Here is a 16,485-nt window from a genome sequence, read left to right as displayed (position 1 = left end):
GCTGCCTTTTTTCGTAAAAGCGAAAACAGGTAACTAATGTAGGTCTTTCGTAACAGCAAGCTGTCATAAAGCAAACGTTCTGAAAACGGGGGCCACCTGAATTATGTTACTTATAATTTGATATTAAGTTGTTAAGTAAACAAATGGTAGGAGTTTGTATGTTAAGGGTAAACATATTTGTTTAGCATAATGCCCCAGTAAAAAAAAGTTGATACACTATTAAAATAAAAGGGGAGGAGTGTACCGTATAGCCTACATTATCATAAGGGACTACTTTATGTTGTAGTAACACGTCGTTGCATGCGCTATTAGGCGCATATTGATCTGTACATGTGTGCCGAGTTCAGTTTCTGCCAGTAAAGAACCATGACCCTTGGGTTCTGTCTCCAGTGTTTTTATTAATAGCATTGTTGTGTAACCAGGCCACATATACAACAACTAGCGTGCCAGTTTCGTTAGAACCATGAGGGTATTTGAAAGCTGGAAAAATCAGTAAATCAAAATCTTGGAGAAAGGTCTGAATTTAGTTTAATAAAAATGTTATTCCCCTCAATAATAAACACGAGATTCTGCAGATGCTGGAAATCCAGACTAGCGCACACAAAATGCTGGAGGAGCACAGCAGGTCAAGCAGCTTCTATGGAGAGGAACAAGCAGTCGCCTTCTCAGCCCGAAGCTATTTATTCCACCCCATAGATGCTGCCTAATCTGCTGAGTTCCTCCAGCATTGTGTGTATGTTATTCTTCTCAATGTTGATTTTATGAAAATACCGGAAGTTCATTCACAGTGCCATTTAGATTTGTATAACCTCTCAAGAGTGGTTTCAGACAGATATTTACCAAAAGAAAAATCATTGAACCAGTCATTCTTTTACAGGCAACAGCTGAAGCCAATAATCTAGCTGCTGTTGCAGGAGCAAAAGATATCTACAACAAAGCGATGGAGATGGTATGTAATTACAGGCTCTCTGCAAAACTTAGCTTTGCTTTGGATTCCTCTACAATGCATTGTATATAATTTAATGGTATTGAGTATATACTTGCCTTATTTTCCCTAGTGGTAGTGTTCTTTCTAATTAACAGTCACAAATTGCTAATTTCCACACTGACTAGCTTGTTTGAATTTTATTGCCTAACAATAATTTTGTGTAGTCTACAATGCATTCTAGTTTGTATAGTAATGTTAGTTTTTTCCAATGTTTAAATATTATAAATTGCACCCACCTAGTTATGCCTTTATAGTATACTATCTGCTACCAAATCCAAGTGGTTACCAAGTTTTGGTATCTGCTAAAGGCAACTTCCTAATAAATGAGAATAAAACTGTAAATTGTTTCCTTTCCCCTTAGCAAATTTTTAATTTTGTATTGATTTTTAATTTGAGTTATAGCCAAGCCCTTGATTAGTACTCCGTCTGATCTTTATTCCAGTGGATTGGATCTAATTTTTATTTACTTACTACATAGTAATGGTGCACCTTGATGCTGTCATTAAAAAAAAATCTATAAGAAGTGAGCTTTGATATCTCAGACTTGACAGTCTTTTGATTTAATTTACTCTTTTGATTACCCACACTTTGTGATTTAATTGTGCAAAAGCAAAATGGTAGCTGTTCAGTCCATTATGCCCTGTTATCTCTAATTATGCTTTATGTTTTATTTCTGTTGCTCATAGTCATAAATATTTAATGTTTGAGCATATATCCAGTCCCCTTCAGAAGGTATTATTTAATCTGCTTCCACCAACCTTCTGCGTGAATTTCAGGACTAGGTGATAGTAGACAATAGGTGCAGGAGTAGGCCATTTGGCCCTTCGAGCTAGCACCATCATTCACTGTGATCATGGCTGATCATCCACAATCAGTACCCTGTTCCTGCCTTCTCCCCATATCCCTTGACTCCGCTATCTTTAAGAGCTGTATCTAACTCTTTCTTGAAAGAATCCAGAGAATTGTCCTCCACTGCCTTCTGAGGCAGAGCATTCCACAGATCCACTACCCTCTGTGTGGAAGCAGTTTTTCCTCAGCTCCTTTTTAAATGGTCTACACTTTATTCTTTAACTGTGGCCTCTGGTTCTGGACCTCCCCAACATCGGGAACATGTTTCCTGCCTCTAGCGTGTCCAATCCCTTAATAATCTTATGTTTCAATCAGATCCCCTCCCATCCTTCTAAATTCCAGTGTATACAAGCCCAGTCGCTCCAATCTTTCAACATATGATATTCCCGCCATCCCTGGAATTAACCCAGTGAAGCTGTGCTGCACTCCCTCCATAGCAAGAATGTCCTTCCTCTTTTTTTTTTCTCTTATTTTTATTGAAGGAATGACACAATACAGAATATATGATGGATTACATTTTCCTCCATTTTGCTTTAGTATCGTACCCCCAAAACAAACCTCCCCCCCACCCGCCCTCCCCGAACAGATCATGGCAGCTACTATATGTACAACACAACAATTCACAAATACAAGTACGGACATTTCACAACCGTACCCCCACACTACTTCAATACGACAGCTCATACACATCTGCAACATGTCAGATGATCCAAAATACACTCATATTTACAATTCATCAACCACCCTGTGAGGTAAATTATAAGTGTGTTAAATGGGAGGCAACTTCCTAAGTACAATCAAATGCCCTCAACTAGTAGGTAATTCCTTAAAACTCCCAAAATATGATATGAAAGGTCCCCATTTCGAATAGAACTTTTTCACAGACCCCCTCAAAGTGAATTTAATCTTTTCTAATTTCAGAAAAAACATTACATCTTTTAACCAAGCAGCAGCAGTTGGGGGAGTGGCAGATTTCCAAACCAGCAAAATTCTCCTACGGGCCAATAGCGATGTAAATGCAATGATATCCGACTGGCTTGCATTTAAACCCAAATCATCATCTGCCACACCAAATACAGCTATAAGCGGGCAAGGTCTCAGTGTCACCCCCAAAACCTCACTGATAATTTTAAAAACCAGTGCCCAATAGTCATCAAGCCGAGGGCATGACCAAAATGCATGTATTAAACCAGCCGGAGAGAAGGAACACCTGTCACAGCCAGCGTCTGTCCCAGGGTATATGTCTGCCAGTCTGGCTTTACTTAAATGTACCCTGTGTAAAACTTTGAATTGTATGAGCCCCAGTCTAGCACATGATGATGAGAAATGAACCCTATTCAATACTTTTGCCCAATATGCTTCCGCAAGGTCCATACCGAGGTCATCCTCCTACCTACTCTTAGTTTTGTTTAGATCTTGAACTCCCAAAGACATCAGCTGAGAGTATAGTTCAGAAATCAGCCCCTTATTGTTAAAGCTAAGAGTGAATTTTTCCCATAACATAGCAGGTGGTAGAACAGGAAAAGAGGGAAATTTTTCCTTGACAAAGTGGCGAATCTGCAGGTATTTAAAAAAATGATTATGCGGAAGGCCATACTTACCGCGCAGGTTATCAAAATTATCAAATATGTTATCAGTATACAAATCCTTAATGCGCATAAGACAGTTCAAACCCCATTGTCTAAAAGCTGAATCGAATGTGGAGGGAGGAAATAAATGGTTTTTATGAATGGGGCCCAAAACTGAAGCTGATATGAACTTATATATATAAAAAAAATGTCCTTCCTCAAATTTGGAGACCAAAACTGCACACAATACTCCAGGTGGGGTTTCACCAGAGCCTTGTACAACTGCAGAAGGACCTCTTTGCTCCTATACTCAACTCCCTTTGCTATGAAGGCCAACATACCATTAGCTTTCTTCACTGCTTGCTGTGCCTGTATGCTTACTTTCAGTGACCGATGAACAAGAACACCAAGATCTTGTTGCACTTCCCCTTTTCCTAACTTGACACCATTCAGATAGTAATCTGCCTTCCTGTTCTTGCCACCAAAGTTGATAACCTCACGTGTATCCACATTAAACTGCATCTGCCATGCATCTGCCCACTCACCCAACCTGTCCAAGTCACCCCGCATTCTCATAACATCCTCCTCGCATTTCACACTGTCACCCAGCTTTGTCATCTGCAAATTTGCTAATGTTACTTTTAATCCCTTCATCTAAATCATTAATGTCTATTGTAAATAGCTGCGGTCCCAGTACCGAGCCTTGTGGTACCCCATTAGTCACTGCTTTCCATTCTGAAAAGGACCCATTAATCCCTACTCTTTGTTTCCTGTCTGCCAACCAATTTTCTATCCATGTCAGTACCTTATCCCCAATACCATGTGCTCTTAATTTTGCCCACTAACCTCTTATGTGGGACCTTATCAAAGGCTTTCTGAAAGTCCAGGTACACTACATCCACTGGCTTTCCCATGTCCATTTTCATAGTCATACTTTATTGATCCCGGGGGAAATTGGTGTTCGTTACAGTTGCATAGTTTCATAGTTATCCTCAAAAAATTCCAGAAGATTAGTCAAGCATGATTTCCCTTTCGTAAATCCATGCTGACTCGGACCTATCCTGCTACTGCTATCCAAGTATGCTGCTATTTCTTCTTTTATAATTGACTCCAGCATCTTCCCCACCACTGATGTCAGGCTAACTGGTCTATAATTCCCTGTTTTCTCTCTCCCTCCTTTCTTAAAAAGTGGGATAACATTAGCTACCCTCCAATCCACAGGAACTGATCTTGAATCTATAGAACATTGGAAAATTAGTACCAATGTGTCCAAGATTTCTAGAGCCACCTTAAGTACCCTGTGATACAGACCATCAGTCCCCGGGGATTTATCAGCCTTCAGTCCCATCAATTTACTCAACACCATTTTCTGCCTAATGCGAATTTCCTTCAGTTCCTCCATTACCCTAGGTCCTCTGGCCACTATTACATCTGGGAGATTGTTTGTCTTCCCTAGTGAAGACAGATCCAAAGTACCTGTTCAGCTCGTCTGCCATTTCCTTGTTCCCCATAATAATTTCACTTGTTTCTGTCTTCAAGGGCCCAACTTTGGTCTTAACTAATTTTTTCCTCTTCACATACCTAGAGAAGCTTTTACTATCCTCCTTTATATTCTTGGCTAGCTTACCTTTGTACCTCATCTTTTCCTTTTTAGTTATCTTCTTTTGCTCCTTAAAAGTTTCCCTATCCTCTGGCTTCCTGCTCATACTTGCTATGTTATACTTCCTCTCTTTTATTTTTATACTGTCCTTGACTTCCCTTGTCATCCACAGTCGCCCCTTATTCCTCTTAGAATCTTTCTTCCTCTTTGGAATGAACTGATCCTGCACCTTCTGTATTATTCCCAGAAATACCTGTCATTGTTGTTCCACTGTCATCCCTGCTAGGGTATCTTTCCAGTCAACTTTGGCCAGCTCCTCCCTCATGGGTCCATAGTCTTTGTTCAACTGTAATACTGACACTTCCGATTTTCCCTTCTCCCTCTCAAGTTGTAGATTAAAACTTGTCATATTATGGTCACTACCTCCTAATGGCTCCTTTACCTCGAGTTCCCTTATCAAATCTGGCTCATTACACAACACTAAATTCAGGATGCCTTCTCCCTGGTAGGCTGTAGTACAAGCTGCTCTAAGAATCCATCTCTGAGGCATTCCACAAACTCCCTTTCTTGGGGTCCAGTACCAACCTGATGTTCCCAGTCTACCTGCATGTTGAAATCCCCCGTAACGACCGTAGCATTACCTTTGCAACATGCCAATTTTAACTCTTGATTCAACTTGCACCCTATATCCAGGCTACTGTTTGGGGGCCTGTAGATAACTCCCATTAGGGTCTTTTTGCCCTTACAATTTCTCAGTTCTATCCATACTGACTCTACATCTCCTGATTCTATGTCCCCCCTCGCAAGGGACTGAATTTCATTCCTCACCAACAGAGCCACCCCACCCTCTCTGCCAACCTGTCTGTCCTTCCGATAGGATGTATATCCCTGAATATTCATTTCCCAGCCCTGGTCCTCTTGCAGCCATGTCTATTATTCCCACAACATCATACTTGCCAATTTCCAACTGAGCCTCAAGCTCATCCACTTTATTTCTTATACTCCTTGCATTCATATATAATACTTCTAATCCATTTAAAGTTATACCTTTATTCCCCTCACCTCTCACATCAATTCCTATTGCACTCTCCGATCCCTTCCTGAGCTTTCTGCCCCATTAATTCTGTTGTCTTTCTTAACTTGTTCTCTCTTTCCCTTTAACTCCATCCTTATATTTCCAGTTCGTCCCTTCCCCCCTCACCAGAACTTAGTTTAAACACACTTGTGTAGCAGTGGCAAACCTGCCTGCCAGAATGCTGGTCCCCTGTCTGTTAAGGTGCAACCCGTCCCTTCTGTACAATTCATCCTTACCCCAAAACCCAGATCCCAGTGGTCCAAAAGTCTAAATCCCCGCCTCCCGCGCCAGCTCCTCAGCCACACATTCAGATCCTCTATTGTTCCCGCCCTCACCAGCACAAGGAACTGGAAGCAAACCGGAGATAACCACCCTGGAGGTCCTGCTTTTCGGCCTTCTTCCGAGTTCTCTGAAGTCACGCTCCAGAATTTCTTTCCTCTTCCTCTGGACGTCATTTGTGCCGACATGCACCACCACTTCTGGCTGTTCACCTTCACCCTTGAGGATGCCCTGCAATCGGTCTGTGACATCCTGGATCCTGGCACCAGGGAGGCAACACACCATCCTTAAATCACGCCTGTTACCACATAAACCCCTTTCTGTACCTCTCACTAAAGAGTCCCTTACTTCCACGGTTCTGCCTGACTTCTGTCTCCTTGGCTTTGTTTCAGCGCCAATTTTTGACTCGCAGACCTGTCCGCCTCTCAGACTGGTAATGTCTTCTGTCCCGACAGCTTCCAAGAGGGTGAACCTGTTTTCAAGAGGTACATCCCCCGGGGTCTCCTGTACTCCAAGCATCCATCCCTTCCTCATCGTTGCCCCCCCCCCCCCGATATCTTCAGTGTAATGACCCTGCTGTAGGTCCCTGTGATGCTTCTAAGCAAAATATTCCAAGGCAAATGGAAAATTGCCCAGGCACGTCTGGCTATATCTACTGATTAATTTACAACACACAATGTCAAAGATCAGGAAGCTAAAGGAAGGCACCATTGACCTTGCTACCATGGAGTATTTAATTTGTCAATAAACTTTTCATTGCTGCTCACATAGCCCACTTGGCTCCAACCCCCTGTTACAGCCTGATTCGATTACGGGCACAAAATGCTAAATTTTAGAAGCACCCCATACCTATGTACAGTAAGACGATGAACCTTCGGATATGGACCAGTAAATTTAAAAATTCATGCCATACAATGACAAAGTAATGATTATCTCAAAAATCTGATTGCTTACTATTTGTATTTGGCATCCTGCACCCCAAGGTCGCTACTGATGGAACCTTGACCATACCAATATAGATTTTCTACAAGAGCAGGAATGTTCCATGGCAAGGTACTCATCAGACTCTTATTTGCTGCTTAAGACAAATCGTGGGTGTGTTAAATGCTTTCCACTTAGTCTTGAGTGCAATCCCTAATACTCAAGCAGCCTGACACAATCCAGGAAAAACCAGCTGCTCGACTGACACAGTCCATCGTCCTGATCATTCACTCCCTCAATTACTGATACACAATGGCTAGGTAATAGTGGGGTTTAATTTAAGAAAGTTTGATCTCAAAATGGAGATCTGTTGAAAATAGGGGCCCATCTACATCTCTAGATATCATGAATAAGTAGTGAAAAATCAACATGAGCTGACTGAATTGTGGAACAGACTGGATAAACTGTGCGACATATTGATAACCTTGGTACAAATGCAAAGTACTGCAGGTGCTTAGAATCTGAAATCGTAGTCCTGGAGTTGTAAGGAGTTCAGACAGCACCAGTGGAGAGAAACAATTAATGCTTCAGGATGCTAGCTCCATGATCCTGAAACGTTAACTTTTTTTTCCCTCCTCATATGCCAGCATTTTCTGTTTGCTTGATGCCTGTTGAAACGGTTATGAATTTGAATGACTCATGCTTTGAATCTACAGACATCTCCTGATTCTTGATTTGTAATTTTCTGGAGAAAAGAACTAATGAATATTGTGGAGATAAGGAAAATCATGTTGGTTAAGTGAGTTTTGAGAAAGCATCTAGAGGAATATGAAATGCTCAGAATTTATATTTTTTTTCCTTTTGGGTCTGCCCATTAAAAGCTTTATGCATTTCTTTAGTCTGCTGTTTTAAACAAAAGATTCTGCAAGTGCTCGACATCCAGAGCAACACATATAAAATGCTGGAGGAACTCAGCAGCTCTGGCATCATTTATGGAGGGGAATAAGCATGTGACGTTTTGGGCCAAGATCCTTCATCAGGATATTGAAATGCAACTTTTAAAATATATGAAAATTTATTTAATAAATTTAGTACTGAAGTACTTTCTATTGAAATAATAGAACTGCAAATGATCAGAGCATGCTCAGTTCATGGTTTTAGTATATACCACACATTAATATATAGTGAGTAATCTTTCAGCAGGTGTTGCACCTGGTCATTTGATACATTCCCCATCTTCACACGAAGTAATGATGCAGCTCTATAAAATTCTGGTTAGGCCACACTTGGAGTACTGTGTCCGGTTCTGGTCGCCTCACTATAGGAAGGATGTGGAAGCATTGGAAAGGGTACAGAGGAGATTTACCAGGATGCTGCCTGGTTTAGAAAGTATGCATTATGATCAAAGATTAAGGGAGCTAGGGCTTTACTCTTTGGAGAGGAGCAGGATGAGAGGAGACATGATAGAGGTATACAAGATATTAAGAGGAATAGATAGAGTGGACAGCCAGCACCTCTTCCTCAGGGCACCACTGCTCAATACAAGAGGACATGGCTTTAAGGTAAGGGGTGGGAAGTTCAAGGGGGATATTAGAGGAAGGTTTTTTACTCAGAGTGGTTGGTGTGTGGAATGCACTGCCCGAGTCGATGGTGGAGACAGATACACTCGTGAAATTTAAGAGACTACTAGACAGGTATATGGAGGAATTTAAGGTGGGGGGTTATATGGGAGGCAGGGTTTAAGGGTCGGCACAACATTGTGGGCTGAAGGGCCTGTAATGTGCTGTACTGTTCTATGTCACCAAGAGGTCCAATATTTTAAAATATAATACAGCAAAATAATATCAAGCCAGGCTTTAATTTATTTCTACCATTGATGTTAAGGTAAGTGATATGAAGTGAGTTCTTAAATTGATGTGGCGAGAATGCTTGCCTTCATGTTTAACTTGATTATATTAATTAGTAACATATTGAAGAAATATGAATATTTGTCCTGCAGTTTTGTGGGGGAGATAAGCCTTACATAGCACCAGCAGATCTGCAGCAGCAACACCTGACCTTAAAAGAAGCTTCTATCAAGCAGTTTCGCTCAGTCAAGAAAATGGGTGGGGAAGAGTTCTGTCAGCGTTACCAAGAGCAACTTGAGCAAGAAATGGAGGAGAACTATGCAAACTTTGTAAAGCACAATGACAGCAAAAATATTTTTTATGCTGCCCGTACACCTGCCACGCTCTTTGCTGTGATGTTTGCCATGTACGTAATCTCAGGAGTGACTGGATTTATCGGTTTGAACTCGATAGCTTCCTTATGCAATATCGCAATGGGAGTGGCTCTAATATCCCTCTGTACCTGGGCTTACACTAAGTATTCTGGTGAATTCAGAGAATTTGGAACAATCATTGATCAAGTGGCTGAAACTATATGGGAACAGGTGAGTATTATCCTTTCACCACTTCCTTGCCTTTATTACAAATGAGATTTTAAGAATTTGATATTTTTTTTAAAAAGTTTAGTACTTATGTTAAACACATAATTTAATATTGGTTTTAAGTAAATGGGAAACAGAGGTTTTCACTGAATCATTTGGCTGCGAGTTTTACAAGTAGTATGCTGTGCTGCTACTTGCTCTAATTCTACAATCTCTATTTATCTTTTCCTAGTAAAATTTCTGTACCATCATGTTCAGGTTCTGCTTCTATATCTTTGCTTGGCAAAACTAAATGAAAATTCTATTTTCTGAATTGCAGTTAACAATTTTCAACAGTTGAAAGTGAGGATGACCAGTTTAAATTTGATTTCAGGAGTTGCCCATTCATCTTCCACTTTGACATCACTAAATGAAATTTAGGAAGAAGTTGACACTATTTCCAGCTTGGTTCTTGGAAGTTTGTCCCCACCCCTCCAATCAAAGGGCTGCTTTGCGTTGGTCTGTTCTTGTACCATTGAATCACTGATATGATTTGTTATTTTGTTAGGAAGATTGACTTCAATTTTTATGATATTTTACAGTCTTGATGCATTCCAGAACACTTGCTAGCCAATTGTATACTTGTGGTGAAATGACTAATGTTACAGATGAGCTGATGTAGTAATGTTCCATGTCAGAACGACCAGGTAATCTATAAAAATGTTATTTGGGAGATGGCTGAGTGGAGTAGTGCCATGGAATTAGTTGGTCAAGTTGAGAGAACGGTGTTTTCATCATCCCATACAGAATATAGCAGGACTGTGCAGGAATCTCAGAATGGTTGATGATCAAATGCTTGAATTCAGCGTTAATAGGAATAATAGTATTTAGAGAATGAGTGCTGAACCAGCGTTATCGTGCAGCTGACTGTGTGCGAGAAAGTTATTTGACGAAACAAAATTTTGAATGCAGTTGATGGAGAGAAGTTGGAGAACTTTGATAAACTGGAGAGAAAGCTATTCCCAGTTAAAAGTAGACATTTTAAAAGTAAAGCTCAAGCAAATACTTTAATGTGGTATTTGCATCAATAAAGATTTTTATTTTTAGAAGTAGGCAATATTCTCAACAATTTACACTATATACTTAAGAATCTGGTTTATCACTGTATTGTGGAATTTGTTTTACAGCAGGAGTACAGTGCAACACATGAAATGTACTATAAATTATACAGAAATATGTATTTAAAAATTAAGTAGTACAAGAACTTTCTGTACTTCTCTGATAGTAATGCGTAGAGGGCATCCCTTGGGTGGTGGTGGTCTTTAACGATGGATGCCACCATTTCGAGGCATCGTCTTTTGAAGAGTTCCTCAATGGTGGGGAAGCTAGTACCCATGATGGAGCTTGCTGAGTTTGCAACCCTCTGTAGTTTTCTTTTATCCTGTGCTGTAGCCCCTCCATACCAGACGGTGATGCAACCAGTTAGAATGCTGTCCACGATACATCTGCAGAAATATGTGAGTTTCTTTGTTGACATATGAATTCTCGTCAAACTCCTAATGAAATATAGCCATTATTGTGGCTTCTTTGTAATTGCACCAATATGTTGGGCCCAGGATAGATCTTCAGACGTGTTGACTCGCAGGGACTTTAAACAGCTCACCTTTTCCGCTACTTGATGTGCACTGGTATTGATTCAGTCTCAATGAGGATTGGTGTGTTTCTTTAAGTTCCCCTTCCTGAAGTCAAGAATAAACTCTCTGGTCTTGCAGACATTGAATGTAAGGTTGTTGTGATGCCACACAACCAGCTGATCTGTCTCACTCCTGTATGTCTGCTGGTCACCACCTGAGATTCTACTGACAACATTTGTGTTATCAGCGAATTTATAAGTGGTGGTGTTTACACCATGTCTCTCTACACAGTCATTGTAGAGAGAGTAAATAGGGGGCTTAACACACATGTAGGAGTTGCTGAAAGTGGGAGCTGGGGGAGGTAAAGATCGGGATGATAGCAGTTGGTATGTGGAGGTGTTGGTGTAGACAGTGGTAGCCTGTGTTGTTCATCCATGTGTTAAACTGGAGGGGGTAGGAGGGGAGGCATTGGTGCTGAGGGAGCAGTGGGTGCCTTGGCACCTGGACTGGTGTGCTGAGGGAGGGTGTGAATATGAATAGGAGGGCAATTGTTAAACCTATTGAAGAATTGGTTTAACTCATTCGCCCATTCACAGCTGCATTCCAAGGCTCTACAGCTAGGCTGATTGAAGTCAGTGATGTTCTTCATGCCTCTCCACACCTCCTGTGTGCTGCTCTGCCCGAGCTTGTTCTCTTTTAGCTCCCTCTGCACATGTTTCAATTCCTCCCTGTCTCCTGATTCAAAGGCTCTCTTTTTGTAGTTGAGAAGAGCCTTCAGATCACTGATGACTCATGGTTTGTTGTTAGGGAAGCAGCAGGTAGTCCTTGATGGTATTACATTGTCCACATAGAAGTTGGTGTAGCCAGTGATACAATCAGTAAACTCGGTAATGTCCTCCCCGTATGGTTCACAAAGCACATTACAGTCAGTCATCTCAAAGCAGTCCTTCAAGGCCTCAACGGCCCCTGGAGACAATTTCTTTACTATCTTGGTGGTAGCTTAGCTGTTGCTGTGCTTTGGGCTTGTACAAGGGCAGGAGGTGAACCCGGTTGCGATCTGATCTTCCAAGTGGGGGCAGAGCTGTGGAGCTGTGTGCGTCTTTAACATTTGTGTAAAAGAGATCCAATGTTTTATTTTCCCTTGTATGGCACTTGACAAACTGATTGAAGGTGGGTAGGGTTGTTGAGAGAGAAACATGGTTGAAGTCCCCCAGTATTGCAATGAACGCATTGTGGTGTTGAGTCTGGAGTCTCATGGTGTATGACGTCACACGCAGCATCAGGACTGTGTCGGGCAGAATATAGACAACGAGCAATATGGTGTGGCTGATCTCATCACATAACATCACATTAATAATAGATAATTGAAGGCTGTGCAGAAACTGAACTTTAAAACCAATTCTATCATTAGAGGAAAACATACCAGCCAAATGGATGGGGCTATAGGTCAACAGGTTTCCTCGATCTAATAGCCTGCTAGAATCCTAAGTGGCTGCAGAGGTGATGGAAATTGGCTGAAATTTGTCAAAAAGCCCTGGTTACATAAGAAGTCCCAGAGGAAAGGGGGATGTCACGTGATGACATGGCATTGAGACGTATGAATCCAGCTCTCCCGTTTAATAAAAAAATCAGCAAAGTACCGTTTAAACAAAGCAAAGTTAATAAATACTTTCCGAAAACTACTTATAAACTTCTCAAGACTATTTTACGATATGCCTCGTAAATCGCAACAGAAGAAGTCTGCCGTTGTGAAGTTGCCGCGAGATGGGAAGGAAAAAAGGCCTACTGCAGCGATGGATCCTCGGACTCAGGTTGGATCTCCTTCGGAGAAGACACGTTTTATCTCTGGCGTAGAAGAACAGGGAGCAATGGCAGCGGTAGTGGTCCCTGTGAAGAAGATGCCGGAATTGCGCATGCGCGAAGAAGTTGGCATGCGCAAATCGATATAACTTAAACTACAAGAACCGACGGCCACTGCAAGCAAAAGTGTCTCAGAGTCAGAATCGGATTCCACAGAGAACACAGATGAAGAAGAGGAAGAAGAACTGGAAAAGTAAAAGATATGATGGAGACATAAAAGAGGCTTTATTGCAAGTAATGACTGAATTAAAAGGAGTAAAAATAGAGATTAGAAAAATAAAGCTGAGCTATGATAAAGCTATGAGAAGACAGGAGAAAATGGATAAGAAACTTCAAAAGTTGGAAATAACAATGGAGTATATTAACGACAGAGTGGAAAAAACAAAATGATATGCTTGTCTGGAAAATAGAAAGAAATCGACTGTTGGAAAAAGTGGACGTGCTGGAAATTTTTAGTAGACGAAATAATATTAAGATTGTTGGTCTTAAAGAAGGTATAGAGGGAGACAATCCAATAGAATTTTTTCAAAGGTGGATCCCGGAAACTGCAAATGAAAGAGGAAGGCCGATCAATTGAAATTGAACAGGCACATAGAGCTCTAAGACCAAAACCACAAGATGATCAATATCCACGATCAATTTTAATAAAATGTTTAAGATTTCAAGACAAAGAAAGGATTCTCTACAGGCGGCTGCCCAAGCTGCCAAGAATAGAAAAGGGCCATTGCTGATAGAAGGGAAGAAAATTTTTTTTCACCCTGACATAAGTTATGAACTTTTGAAGAGAAGGAAGAAATTTAATCCAGTGAAAAAAGTCCTTTGGGATCACGGTTATCAATTTATACTGCGCTATCCTGCAACCTTGAAGATTTTTTTGGCTGCCGGAGAAAAAAGATTTTTTGACGACTACCAGAAAACAGAGGAGTTTGTGCGAGATTCTTTGAAGATACAAGAACAAACCCAGGGGAGCGAGATGGATTAAGGATGAAGATTTTGTCAAGGAATAGACTTGGTGGATTTTTAAAGGTGAAAGAATATATAAATATATTATTAATTATATGATGGAGGGGAAGAAAGGTTAAAGTTTGAAGAATATTAGTTGGGAATAGTCACACAATTTTTTTTGTTACGGGGGAGCTGGAAGAAATACTGACCAATCACTACGAAATTCATGTGTGCAAGCGTGGCTATAGCCACGACCCGCAAAATGGATGGAGGTAGTGTTGTGCTTTTTTTCATTCACAACATTAGTATGGGGGTATTTTGTTGTTTTTCTTTTTGTATCTTATCTATCTTTTATTTCTTTCTTTTTGCCTGGATGATTGGGAGGGAAGCACATAGCAACATGGTGAAGTTTAAAGAGATTCCCCAAGGAACTATGAGAGTTAAGATGTTAAGTAACGTTTTAGATTGGAGTAACTTTGTTAAGAATAATGACTAATCTATTGAATTTTTTGAGTTTTAATGTTAATGGGCTTAATGGACCGGTGAAAAGAAAAAGAATCTTAACACATATTAAGAAAATGAAGGTAAATTTAGCCTTCTTGCAGGAAATGCATCTAACAGAAACAGAACATCAGAAATTAAAGCGAGATTGGGTGGGTAGTGTTGTTGCAGCTTCATTTGATTCAAAAGCGAGGGGAGTAGCAATTTTGATCAATAAAACGTTACCAATTAGAATACAAAATGTAATAATTGATTCTGCGGGCAGATATGTGATTATACACTGTCAACTTTTTTCCGAATTATGGACTCTCATGAATATTTATGCACCAAACGAAAATGATGCAAAATTTATACAAGAAGCTTTTTTGAATTTGGCTGATGCACATGAAAAAATATTAATAGGAGGAGATTTTAATATTTGCTTAGACCCAGTCTTAGATAGATCAACTAAGGCTGTTACAAAATCGAAGGTAGCAAAACTAACTTTATCATTGATGAAAGATTTAAATTTGATTGATATATGGAGAAGAATCAATCCCAAAGAAAGAGATTATTCGTTCTATTCTAATAGACACAAAACTTACTCAAGGATAGATTTTTTCCTATTATCAATCAGTATTCAACACAGAATGGAAAAATATGGAATATAAAACAAGAATATTGTCAGATCACCCTCCTTTATTAATGACAATAATAATGACTGATAAGGAAGAAGTGACTTATAGATGGAGATTTAATTCAACATTATTAAAACGTCAAGATTTTTGTGATTTTATGAAAAAGCAGATCCAATTTTTTTTGGATACAAACTCTCATTCAGTGGATGATAAATTTATACTATGGGATGCGATGAAAGCATATTTGAGGGGTCAGATAATAAGTTATACGTCTAAAATTAAGAAAATATATGACAGAACTAGATCAATTGGAAAAAGAAATTACAAAATTAGAAAGAATCTCAAAGACATACAATAGAAGAAAAACGAAGACAACTTGTCAATAAGAAGTTACAATATAATACACTTCAGATATATAGAATGGAAAAAGCAATCATGAGAGCTAAGCAAAGGTATTATGAGTTAGATGACAGAGCACACAAAATTCTTGCTTGGCAGTTGAAAACAGAACAGGCTTCCAAAACGATAAATGCAATTAGAACAAGTGCAAATAAAATTACTTATAAACCTTTAGAAATTAATGAAACGTTCAAAAGTTTCTATTCTGAATTATATCAATCGGAATCACAAAATGATGTTAATGAGATAGAAAGGTTTTTATAACAAGTAACTTCCAAAATTGAATTCGGAAGAACAGAAGGGATTAGATATGCCTTTTACACTAAAAGAGGTTGAAGAAGCTTTAGGATCACTTTAAAGTAATAAATCTCCAGGAGAGGATGGTTTTCCACCTGAATTTTATAAAAAGTTTAAATTTATTATTTCCTCCTTTTATGGAGTTAATACGTCAAGTGGAAAAAACACACAAACTCCCAGAATCTTTCTCAACAGCAATTGTAATAGTATTGCCAAAAAAAGATAGAGATCCTTTAAAACCAGCATCATATAGGCCTATTTTTTTGTCGAACACGGATTATAAAATAATAGCAAAAAATTTATTGAATAGATTATCTAAATATTTACCAAAATTAATACATATGGATCAAACAGGATTTATTAAAAATAGACAATTGGCAGATAATGTAAGTTGGCTACTCAGTATAATTCATTTGGCACAAAAAAGGGAGGAGATGAGTATAGTAGTAGCCTTGGATGCAGAAAAAGCATTTGATAGATTGGAATGGGATTTTTTATTTAAAGTATTAGAAAAATATGGATTAGGAACACCTTTTATAAACTAG

General features: G+C 39.6%; 1 protein-coding gene across 5 annotated transcripts in view; it reads left to right on the top strand.

Annotated features, from left to right (window-relative positions):
* The window catches only part of atl2 (atlastin GTPase 2), a 142,906-nt gene that overhangs the window by 113,134 nt on the left and 13,287 nt on the right, over positions 1 to 16,485 (top strand). For all 5 annotated transcript variants that reach the window (XM_063056345.1, XM_063056347.1, XM_063056344.1 and 2 more), the window contains 2 exons: positions 878 to 949; positions 9,280 to 9,711. In XM_063056345.1, the coding sequence (XP_062912415.1) occupies positions 878 to 949; positions 9,280 to 9,711 (504 nt within the window). The remainder of the gene's footprint in view (positions 1 to 877; positions 950 to 9,279; positions 9,712 to 16,485) is intronic.

The sequence above is a fragment of the Mobula hypostoma genome, chromosome 8 (assembly GCF_963921235.1).
Source record: "Mobula hypostoma chromosome 8, sMobHyp1.1, whole genome shotgun sequence".
In the NCBI taxonomy this organism is placed as follows: domain Eukaryota; kingdom Metazoa; phylum Chordata; class Chondrichthyes; order Myliobatiformes; family Myliobatidae; genus Mobula; species Mobula hypostoma.
The sequence above is the reverse complement of the archived record's forward strand: the minus strand, read 5'-3'. Positions and strand labels throughout refer to the sequence as shown.